At 42.5% G+C, this 12,125-nt stretch overlaps 1 protein-coding gene across 1 annotated transcript in view; it reads right to left on the bottom strand.

The window, feature by feature from the left end:
• Positions 1-371: 371 nt before the first annotated feature.
• Positions 372-12,125, bottom strand: part of PRR9 (proline rich 9) — a 90,894-nt gene continuing 79,140 nt past the window's right edge. The window contains exons 3-6 of the mRNA XM_068258957.1: positions 7,594-7,670; positions 5,779-5,965; positions 2,564-2,602; positions 372-520 (exon numbers count right to left, since the gene is read on the bottom strand). Of these exons, the coding sequence (XP_068115058.1) occupies positions 465-520; positions 2,564-2,602; positions 5,779-5,965; positions 7,594-7,670 (359 nt within the window). The 3' untranslated portion in view covers positions 372-464. The remainder of the gene's footprint in view (positions 521-2,563; positions 2,603-5,778; positions 5,966-7,593; positions 7,671-12,125) is intronic.

The raw sequence follows: 12,125 nt of genomic DNA, 5'->3' as shown, positions 1-12,125 counted from the left end.
CATTTCTGCAGACTTGGACCAAGTGACAAGTTGAATCAAGTGGCTGAATGCTCATTGGGAGCTTTTGCCAGACCAGTTGAATGACAGAAGGTGTTTATCTGACCCCCTGGTTCCAGCAATGCTTTTGTACACCAGGACACCCCATCTTCTTTTCCGCTTTCACTCTCAATAAAAAGGTGCATGTCATTTAGCATGAGACAGATCTACGATATTAGTCAGATTGTGCTTTGCAGGACTGAATCCTGCACTGAGAGTCTGTGCACAGCTTTATAGTTACTAACAAATCATTAAATACACTCTTATTTATTCAACAAGCTTGATTCCACTTAGTGTATATGAAGAACAAAGACAAAATGTGCGTAAGCCAATTTTTATTTGTGTTGTATTTGTTTCATCTATACTTCAGAAGTAACACTAGAGATAGGTCTACATCCAACAGGGTTCTTGAGAAGTATTCAATGTTTTCAGCATTGCTGCTTTGACTGCTGCTGGCAAGGTTTAGGACAAGGTTTGCAGGGATCTGAAGAGTGGTAAAAAGACAAAGTTCAGTATAACGGACAGCTAGTGGTGATCACAGTACAATGTGTCCTTGTCCCTAGAGATAACTAACTAGCAGTCTGTATAATTGAGATAACCTCTACATGTTGTTCTGAAATTGAATTATAAAGGTAGAAGCCACAGACATAATAACCCCTTAGCTCCATATGGCTCTTGGGCAATCTGCCATATGATAATTGGAAACACCCAGCATGAGAGCCATACTGGGCTATACGGATGCACATTAGACTGTGGTGTGAAAAGAGAATAGCAAATTATGTGACCCAGGGCTGGAAGCAGGTAATGTGTGGTGTTTCTGTGATACTCTTCTATCTGAACTACAAAAAGATTACTCAATTCTAATGGGAGGGGCGGAGAGGGTGCAGATGCAGGAGAAGATGGCCTGAAAGACAAGCTAATACTAGTGGCTTACTGGGGGAGGGGTGGGGCCTGGCTGTCACACATTATGCTGGGAGGATGATAAGTTCTAGTTATGCTCCTGATGGAAGTAGTTGTCCAAAGAAAGCCTCATGTTGTTTTTTTTTTGTTTTTTACTTTAAAAAAAAAAAAAATACTACTCGCCCTGGTTTCATGTATTACTGATTTTCATCTGCAATGAGAATGAAGATCAGGAATTGTTCTGACTTAATTATTAATTTATTTGAAAAAGATACTCCCCCCCCCCCTTGCTATGGTTTCCTTAAACAAAAATGTGTGGTCCATACATTTAATGAGTAATGTCAGTTAAACAGATTAACCCCAGCCATGATTCCTGAATGATCTGGCCAATCAAATTACTTGTATGTATTGAAATGTTGCATTGTGATATGGGTGGACTAGTTTATTTTTCTTACATTAGGAATCTAACCTAGTAAGACACTTTAGGCCTTAAAGGCAATTGCGCAAGGACATATGATATACCCGACCGGTGGCGTAGCTAAGGAGCTGTGGGCCCCGATGCAAGTTTTATAATGGGGCCCCTAAGCACTCTATACATAACAATTGATACGGCGCACCAAAACCTGCCAATGGCAACTACAGTGTCAGAGGTGCAAGAAGGGGATGGGGAACAGTTTGATAATGATTACCACTATTCAAAGTATCTATAGAAGTGATTGTTATGAGCACAGGACCAATAGTGAGCTAATACTGTAGTTGATGGAGGACCCTCTGGGGCCCCTCTGGCCCAAGGGCCCTGATGCGGTCGCTACCTCTGCAACCCCTATTGCTACGCCCCTGTACCCGACTATAAATCTACAAGATTAGGTCTGACTTGTTAAAGTAAATCATAGGGGCAACTTAAACATGGGTCAGACCTAAATTTCTCACATTTAGCCCTGTAAATGCAAGTTCTAAGGTTCTGCTGTGAGAAATTGCACTACTAAACCCTATCCCCATATAATAGTAAAACTTTTAATAATGCTGGTTTAACAGACCTCATATTTTTTTGATTCACACTTGTGCAACCCTTTCCCCCTTTTTATACATACAGTATTATGAGGCAATGTTTTGCTGCTACTTGCTGTGTTAATGGCTGCACTTGGGGGCCAGTGGGTAATGTGGCTGTATTTGAGGACTTAAGCCCTTAATGACACACTTTACTGACTTAAACTTGAGTCATCAAAAACATTTCAGCTTAAGAGGGTCAAATATTTGGGTCAACTTATATCTAAATATATATGGTATTCACTGACTAAGAACTTGAAGATCTGAATTGAGGCTTTGGCACCACCAGACCACAAAGAACCTAAATGGAAGTATTGCCTGACTGCTTCGGTCTAACATTTAAATCGCACAGTATATTCTTGTTATTGAGCTGAAACAGATTTTCTTTTTACAGGTTGTTGTTTTTTTTTTTTGGGGGGGGGGGGGGGGGGGGGAGAAGGATAAAGGTATGATAAACATCTGTCTTTTTTTCCCCCCTACAGAATTAAGTAAACTTAATTTAAAGACCATTACCACTACTGTCAAACCTGATATTGGAAAAGTGTAATATATGTTAATCTTATTTCATGTTAATTGATACCTTTCTGCTGGCTTGGGCATTTCTGGACAGGCTTGCATTCTAAAAGAAAACAGAGGTACATATATTTTAGAATTTTTATATTTTACTATAGATACATTCCATATGTTACATTTACAGAATTATAGTGCACCCATAGTGAGAAGGATATAGAGGCCGATATGTGTGTATATATATATATATATATATATATATATATATATATATATATATATATATATATATAAAATTTGTGAAAAGCGAAAGAAAAAACTGAAAAAAAAATTTTGCTGTGAAAATGGCATTTCGGTGGCATTTTGACTCGAAAATAGAACTTAACATTTGCAAAAATGAGTGTGAAAAAAATATTAGCATTTTCACTCATCAGTCACTGATATATAACAATTGCTGATGTTTGCTGTCCTTCAGATCCTGAGTCTCTAATATTTTAACCACTTAACTCCACAGGCTATTGTCACCAACCTTGAACAAGACAAGACGCAGAACATTTATATCACGCGGACTCCCCGAGCTGCAGTCGCTAGAGTGTGCTCTATAGTCAGTAGCAGTGTTAGGGAGTCTTTCCCAATGCCTCCTCACTGAATAGGGGCAGGCTTACTTAACAGGAAGAGCTGGGTATTGAACCCTGGTCTCCTGTGTCAGAGCCCTTAACAGAGCCCTAGTACACTATCCAGCCAGTGCCAGTTAAAAATGGCAGCTACTACAACAAGGTCACTTTAAATCTTTATATGTTTGACATCTCTGCCTTTCACACAGCTCCTGTGTTACCCTTACTAGTCTCCTGAGTAAAAGCCAACATTGCTTGGATCAAAGCATTTTTAAAGAACTTCAATACAGTATATTTCACAGTTTCATAACTTTTGATCTATACATTGATCTACATAAAAATTGGCAGAGATAAAATATGAGATAATACAAATTAGAAGAGATAAATCATGAGTTAAGAGAGTGAAGGCTCAGATACACTAAAATCAGTTTTCTGATCGCTTTATAGTCATCAGCTCTTTCTGAGAGCTTTTTAAAAAAAACGCTCCCATTGACCTACATTAAAATTACGATTGCTATAAAATAGTGCAATTTTACCCCAATCAGGATTTTCCTGCGATTTTAATGTAAGTTAATGAGAGCGTTTTTAAAAAGCTCTCAGTGCTGATGGCTAAAAAGCATGCAGAAAAGCGCTTATAGTGTATCTGAGCCCTAAGGAGACATAATCATGATATAAACAGACACAGGCCTTAATTCAATATCCTTTTTCACCTAAGCTTTCTCCTAGGAGATAATGTTTCATTTTCTATTTAAAATAACTTTTCAGCACTCTGCCATTAAAAAATAAAATGCCAAAAAGTAGGTGAAAGTGTACTGTCAAAATTAGTGTTTATTTTCTTGCTTGCTGGTGGAATTTAATTGATAAGGTGTAAAAATATCACCTAGGAGAAAAATGTATTTGAATAGGGACCACACAATTTTGTTAATCAGCCCCAGTGCCATAATTGTATTTAATGAAGCACTGCAGAAAATATTCGGACTATATAAAATTATAATAATAATAATAATAACAACAAAAATGTATTATTATCATGATGATGCAAAATATGATATGGACTGGAATTATTTGTAAACACCTGTGCCAGTTGACCCCATTACCATTGAATATAGATATTAACTCAAAGTTTGGACTGCTGGTTGCCTCTGAGCAATGTAAACTGAATGTGCACTGGTGCAAAATCTGTTTAGAAATTACAAATAATATTTTTAATATTCTGCTTGCTGTAAGAAAATGATAGCAAGCAATCAATCTTCTTCTTCTTCCATTCTCTGGATAAATTAAATTCTGTTTCTGTTTTGGTTCTTTACTCTATGGTTTTTCTTACTGAAAACTGCCATTCATTTATTAGAGAAAAATATAAAAAATGCAAACTGGAAAGTTCAATATAAGTAGTATGAGTTTTTATAATAGTGCAAGAAAAAAAACCAAATGAGCTTGGGTGTTAAATGCATCTTTACAGTCATTGTCAAGGACTAGGATACAAACATGAATATCCATTACAAGAGAACTTTATTTTGATATTTTAAAAAAGTCACAGACAAAATAAACATATAAAAATAGCAACTGTTAAAGTCAGTAAGGGCTTGTTTTCACTATAGCGAATCCGCATGCGGGCACTGCATGCGGATTCGCATAGTCAATGTAAGTGGATGGGGCTGTTTCCACTTGTGCGGCGGCGGGAGCGTTTTTTTGGTGCGGCAGAAATCTGCACGGCAGAGCCGTCAGATTTCGCACGAATCGCCGCTAATGCATTTAATAGGGAAATCGCATGCGGCTTTGTCATGCGGATTTTCCCGCAATTTCGCGTGCGATTTCGCATGGTTTGCAATGGAATTTTACTCCTTGCCATGCGAAATCGCATGCGAAATCGCGGCTAAATCCGCATGTGGAAACGCAGCCGCATGCGATTTCTTCTGTGGTGGAATCCAGGCGATTCCGCACCGCAACAGTGGAAACGAGCCCTAACACCAAAAGTTATGTAAAACGATACCCTAAGGCCTCGTTCACATTGGGTGCAACCTGTAAAAGCACATGATAAAAAAAGCATGTGGTTGTGTGCGCTTTAGTTTGTGTTTCAGTGCATTGCGTGTGCTTTTTTAGGCATGTTTGCTTATTGTAGCTGTATCAGTTGTCAATAAAGCTTTGTTTTCATATGAAAACGTATTGTTTTTTTCAGTTGGGGTAAAAACGCATGCGCTTCTATATGCTTGTATGCGCTTCTATGCGCTAAAAAAAGGGCACCCATTCACTTGCATTGATGTGCGCTTTACAGCTCAATGCACAGAAATGCATGCAGCTCAGCGCAGGGCATTGATGTGAACCAGGAACATTTAACTACATTGGAAAATCAATACCTTGCAGAACAGAACGCACAGTGCATTGCGTTGTGAAAAGCGCACAGAAACGGCCCTGATGTGAACGAGGCCTAAAACGTGGACCATACAGCATTTGTAGTGCCCTTCACCATTCCAATGCAGTGGAGAGTAGAACAATGATATAGCATCCTTATGGAAATATCAGTGGTGGTGTCGATAGCATTCTCGACTGCCAGTGAAAACGAATGTTTAATCAATATAAATGATACAAGACATATAAGTAATGGTAAAGAACCAATATACACTATGAAAATGTAGACATACAGTAGTCATAATGACCTCAAACAGTAACTTACGATCTTGGCAGGGGTTTTGCTTTTGGCATGGGTCTTGGCAGGCGCTCTGCTTCTGGCAGGGGTCCTTGCACTGGGGTTTGCATTGTCCTCCTTTAACTCCAGACATGACTGGTGTGTATGGCTTTTGTCCTTTACTTTGGAATAGGGAAGTTTCAGAATGGTTTGTCGGGATGACTTCCACAGGCTCCTTTTAAATAAAACTGCCAGCCTCTAATTTTTAGGACTTGAGTAACACATTCCAATTTTTTTAACAAGACCAAAAAAACAGGATATTCATGATAAAAAGTTTATTTGACTATAAATTGCTTCCTTTAAGTTGGGAAACTCCCAGAGAACAGCATAAGTCACGTAAATACTAAATATGAATATGCTGTGCTTTTACGGCTAATAATTTTGAAAGAACCTGTCATATAATATCATGAAATAAAGATTATATACAGTTTCAGGTGAGTAACAAACACAAGGAAGAACCTAAATAAATAATACGGTATGAACTCCCTTGTGCTGACACATAAAGGGATCTCCATTCTGAGCTCTTTACAAGAATAAAGTTCATTTAGGGAGGTTTGATAGCTAGCAATTTAGCAATGACATAGTATCTTTCTCTAAATTATACCACAGTTTTCTTGAATGATACTGACTAGTGACTGGAATAGAGTTAAACTGCTCCATTAGTTGTTAGACTTAAGGTGCGTACACACATGCGACTATAGTCGTTTGTAACGATCGTTCCCCGATCTTTACCAACGACGATCGTTACAAAAAACGAACCACCGACTATTAAGGCCAACGACGAACGAGCCAAATCGCTACAAAAGAAAGTTCTGTCTCGGCGGATTTCAACCAACGACGATCGTTTGCAAAAGTAGTACATCGTTGGAAACGGTCGTTCGTACTAGGCTTGACATGCGCATTTCACTATTTCTCTGTGAAACTTCTCATTTTTATGCGCAGGCGCAATAGTTGCTTTACGTGATGTAACGTTCGTTCTAACGATCAGATCGTTACACACCTTTTAAAACTATCTTTACTTAGGTCGTTCTTTCATCAATTAAAAGTTCGTTCGTCGTTCTCAACGAACGATCGTTGTCGCATGTGTGTACGTAGCATAAGATTCTGGATAAAAAAAAAATATTCACTAGAAACTTCGCAGTATTGTTTATACAAATAATATAAAGTAAATCCACCAAATGGAAGAAAGCCCCAGAGCTGTCAGTTGGCTCTTAAGGGGTCCCATTGGGATACTTATTGCAGACTTTTGATATATTATCCCTGTCACATATTCTTAACAGGGGCACTTTATTAAAACGTTTATTTATAAAACAAAGTAGTGAGCCACTTCTGCCCTGTCAAAAACTAGACAGAAAGGTTTGACTAAACGTAATTTACTTTTACAACTCCCTCTGCTCACAAATATTTAACTTGCAAACTAGCATTTATAGCCTTGAGATCAAAGTATATGTCTTGACGTGAATAAAGTGTAGTTCAGGTTATCCAAGGTATGTTACATTTATTGGTAATTTAACCATTTGTGCCACAAGGACATGAGACAGTTGGGCAAGGATATGATCCTCATGACTGTGTACTTTCATGGCCACTATGCACAGTTGTGCAAGTGCTCTTGTGGGCATTCCTGCATGCACTCTTGTATGTGCAATCTATTCTTTACAGCTGCGTTCCCATCCACGTACGAGTATGGCTGTACTGTGCAAGCGCAAGTGTTACCTGCGCCTGTGCAATAGCAAAAAACTGCTCATGCATGGAGGAAAAAGCTGTGCATGACGCAAACTGATGCAAATGCAGCATGGGCAATACTTGCACTTGTGCAGTATGGCCACTCTTGTACACAGATGGGAACACGGCCACCAGAGCATTTTCGACAAGCTTTTTCCCTGCACAGGAACAGCATGGTCGAGGAGGATGGGGGAAGCCTGTGAACTATCCAGATACTTTCCATTACAGGGGTAAGTATCTAATTTTAACTTCCATCTTTAACTTCAGATCTTCAAAAAAACATTTTTTCTTTGTTTGTTCAGGTTTGCTGTAAAGTGCAAACCTTACTCATTAACATTAGTAGCAAAGAAACGTCTCATTGCTTTCCAGTTGAAAAACAAAAAACTATATAACAGAAAATAAAAATACCAGACTTTTCTTTGCTACTCATTAACCTTAGTAGCAAAGAAACGTCTTTGTTTTCCAGTTAAAGGAAAACCTACGGTAAGTGCAAACCTGAGCAAACAAAGAAAAAAAAGATTTTTACTTACCGGGGCTTCCTCCAGCCCTCCATAGTCTAAGTGGCTTCTCAGTATCTTCTTTATCTGACCCAGGTGGGTTGTAGCTACGGTGCTTGCTCTGTTCCATCCAAGCACCTCCTCTTACTTGCTTGCATGGCAGTCATGGCCAGGAGCATTCTACACATGCACGGTTACAATTCCTTACAACCCATGCAAGCACAGAATGCTGCTGGCCTTGGGAGCATAATCAAGGATGTGCACAGGTGGGACAGAGCATGTACCAACACTGCAAAAATGGACCTCGTTGAAGCTTCAAAAAGAGGCAATAGCAGCACAATGGAGGGGATACAAAAGAAACAGGGGCCAGAAGCATTATGAGGGACTGGGAGAAGCTGTAGGTAAGAAAAAAAATGTTTTGTTTAAATGGTTCAGGCTTGCTTTAAAGGACAACTGAAGAGAGAGGGATATGGAGGCTGAGATATTTATTTCTTTTTAACCACCCTGGCGTTCTATTAAGATCGCCAGGGCAGCTGCATGAGGGTTTTTTTTAAATAAAAAAAAAATATTTCATGCAGCCAACTGAAAGTTGGCTGCATGAAAGCCCACTAGATGGCGCTCCGGAGGCGTTCTTCTGATCGCCTCCGGCGCCCGGAATAAACAAGGAAGGCCGCAATGAGCGGCCTTCCTTGTTTTGCTTAGATCGTCGCCATAGCGACGAGCGGAGTGACGTCATGGACGTCAGCCGACGTCCTGACGTCTGCCGCCTCCGATCCAGCCCTTAGCGCTGGCCGGAACTATTTGTTCCGGCTGCGCAGGGCTCAGGCGGCTGGGGGGACCCTCTTTCGCCGCTGCTCGCGGCGGATCGCCGCAGAGCGGCGGCGATCGGGCAGCACACGCGGCTGGCAAAGTGCCGGCTGCGTGTGCTGCTCTTTATTTCATGTAAATCGGCCCAGCAGGGCCTGAGCGGCACCCTCTGGCGGTAATGGACGAGCTGAGCTCGTCCATACCGCTAAGGTGGTTAAGCAATATCAGTTGCTTGGCTGTCCTGCTGATCCTCTGCCTCTTATACTTTTAGCCATAGACCCTGAACAAGCATGCAGCAGATCAGATGTTTCTGACATTATTGTCAGCAGCAATGAAAAAAAAACATGATATAAACAATACCGTTTCAAAAAAGTTACAATACAATAGTTACAGCAAACACATACACATAAAACCAACACATATACAATAATCATAATAAACAATAAATCAAAGTACACAACAGTGTACTGTTATATGCACTTGATTGGCCTTGTAGCCTCCAGTCTGCTCATCCTCAAGGCACAAAAGTGGTAAGCTACATACACACGGGGGACAATTGTCCCCCGTTGCATGCGTGCATGTGAACAGGGAGCGACAGCTCCCTGCCAGAGACAGCTGTCCACACGTCTCGCCAGAAAGGCAGAGACGCAGCGGAAGCTGTTTGTGAATGGAGCATCCCCCGGCCGGATGCTCCATTCACTTGCGTAGGTCTCCTGTCGCTAGCCCGCGCACTCACGCGGGACTAGCGACAGTTCCGGCGAAGTTGCGGTGACAGCTGTAGCCGGCGATTGAACATGTCAATCGCCTGGCGACAGCTCCGACGGGCGATGGTTCGGGGAGCGCGCGTCATACACACGGGCGACCTGTCACTGCAACACGCGCGTGCCACGTGGTTGCGACGACGGCCGTACCCCGTGTGTATGAGCCTATAGAAAAGATGTTTCAAGGGGTCTAACACCTGGAGGGGGGCATGGATGAGTGGGATAGATGCCAAAAGTCCCGGGGCAAAATCTGGATTTGGCGCAAAGCAGCGTTTTAAGAGCAGAAATCAGATTGCTTAATCTAAAGCTTCTTCAAGAATAAACTTCAATGATTCGGGACATCACTATAGTCACTCCACTGTAGTTATACTGTCCAAACACTTTCCTTGACACAGGCTGACTTATTACAATAATAACAACTATATTTCATACATGTCAGCTTTGATGATTCTTTTCCATAACCTCTGTGTCACCAGATACTTTCCATCCATCTTACTGTGTCCTATGCATCTGCCAAAATCTCTCTCCGCTTCCTCCCTTTCTGCCAGCTCTGATTGACTGATGGCTGCATGTGGAGGATTGAAGAATCATTTCTGTGCATCCATTTTTATGGAGTGCTCGCGACAATAGTAACGCGTGCACTCACTCCTTCTCCCCTCCGCAGCCATCAGTCCCTGCCTGCCCACATCCCCTGCCGCATCCTACTACAGCGGCCATCACGAATGTGGGCAACACACCCTTCTCCGCAAACCTGTGTCAGCAGCACCCCACACACCAGCTGCTGACCAGGCCCAGCCCCCGAAACACTCATATAGCCGTCGGTCATTGCTTCATTGTGATACGCAAGCCCCTTCACCGTGGCAAGGTAACGATCATGAAGGGGAATTGACACATGTACATGCTGTAACGATTGGTGTCAGCTAAACTTTTTTCTGATTAATGGTGATCTGCAGTATCACCAACAATACAGACGCTATACCTGATTATGTGGTGATCTGCAGAATCACCAATAATGCTAGTATAGCCAGACACAGGACTACCAATGTGAGATAGTGTTTGGTGCAACAGTAATGAGGAATAGGAAGTCTCCCGAGGAGCGGGTGCTTCAGACAATACTGCAGCCTATGACCACCTGAGGAGCAGGCGAGTCAGGCTGTACTGTAGTTGGTGGCCACCTGTGGAGCAGGTATCACCAACTGAGCTACAGAGAATGATCACCTGAGGAGCGGGTGATTAAGACTATAATGCAGCCAGTGGACACCTGAGGAGCAGGTGTTACAGACAGTGCTGCAAAGGATATTCACCTGAGGAGCAGGTGTTTAAGACTACACTGCAGCCAAAGTACACCTGAGGAACAGGTGATTAAGACTACACTGCAGCCAAAGGACACCTGAGGAGCAGGTGTTACCAACTGTGTTGTAAAGGATATTTACCTGAGGAGCAGGTGAATAAGACTATACTGCAGCCAAGGGACACCTGAGGAGCAGGTGTTACAGACAGTGCTGCAGTTGGGCTTCACCTGAGGAGCAGGTGAAATGCCCCAGATCCCTCGCCAGTGGCTAGACCCACTGGTGAGGTAAGAAAGGTCAGACAAGCAGAGTAGGCAACGTACGGACAGATAAGGTACCAAGACAGAAGACTGATTCAGTGTTAGATACAGGCAGGGTCGACAACATGAATCAGATGGGCAGAGGTACAGAGTCAGTAAGCAGAATAGTCAATGGAAGCAGAAGGTCATAACAGATAATACAATGAATTAGTACTTTAAGCTATCAACAGAATCTGGCTAAGTGTGAATTCCCAGCTCCGGCTGGTTCTAACACACTTTGGGATCTGACTAGGTCTGAGCGCTCACACGTTAGCATTCACAACAGTAGACACGGAGCAACTGACAGACTACCACTATATATACACAGATGCTCCGCAGCGCCGCCCCAGTCACTCAGCCAATCCGAAGTAGTGTCTGGAGTCAGCTGACCAGGCAGATCAGCTGACTCCCCTTCTATTCGCATAAAGGTTCTGTCGCCTGGCGCACGCGCGCGCGTAGACCTCAATCTATGTGCAATAGAAGGACCAGGCAGAGCACCAGCATGTAACTGCGTGGCCGAAGCCGCCGGCTGACACGCCGAGATAGCCGCCATGCCGCTTGTCTCTGCGACAGCATCTCGGCTATCCTTTACACATGCCTTTTGTTTTGTTGTTGCAGCTGGAGTGCAGCCAGAAAAATTAGGCAGGCATGTACACGCACCAGAAAAATTATTAAAGCGGCCGCTGCTAGCAAAATTCAGGAATCCGCCTGGTGTCCTGGACCCTGTTGGTGGTGGCAGAGAAGGCAGTCAAGCAGTCTACAGGCAGAGATGCTGTGTGGGGAGCGACTTAGTCATGGGGCAGGCAGTCACACGGCGTGCAGGCAGAGATGCTGTGTGCGGGGACTGACTTAGTCTTCGGGCGGGCAGTAGCCCTCCGAGATTCATGCCTCATTCATTTTGATAAAGGTGAGGTACTGAACACTTTTGTGACTTAGGCGACTTCTCTTCTCAGTGACAAT

The sequence above is a fragment of the Hyperolius riggenbachi genome, chromosome 10 (genome assembly GCF_040937935.1).
Source record: "Hyperolius riggenbachi isolate aHypRig1 chromosome 10, aHypRig1.pri, whole genome shotgun sequence".
Lineage (NCBI taxonomy): Eukaryota > Metazoa > Chordata > Amphibia > Anura > Hyperoliidae > Hyperolius > Hyperolius riggenbachi.
The sequence above is the reverse complement of the archived record's forward strand: the minus strand, read 5'-3'. Positions and strand labels throughout refer to the sequence as shown.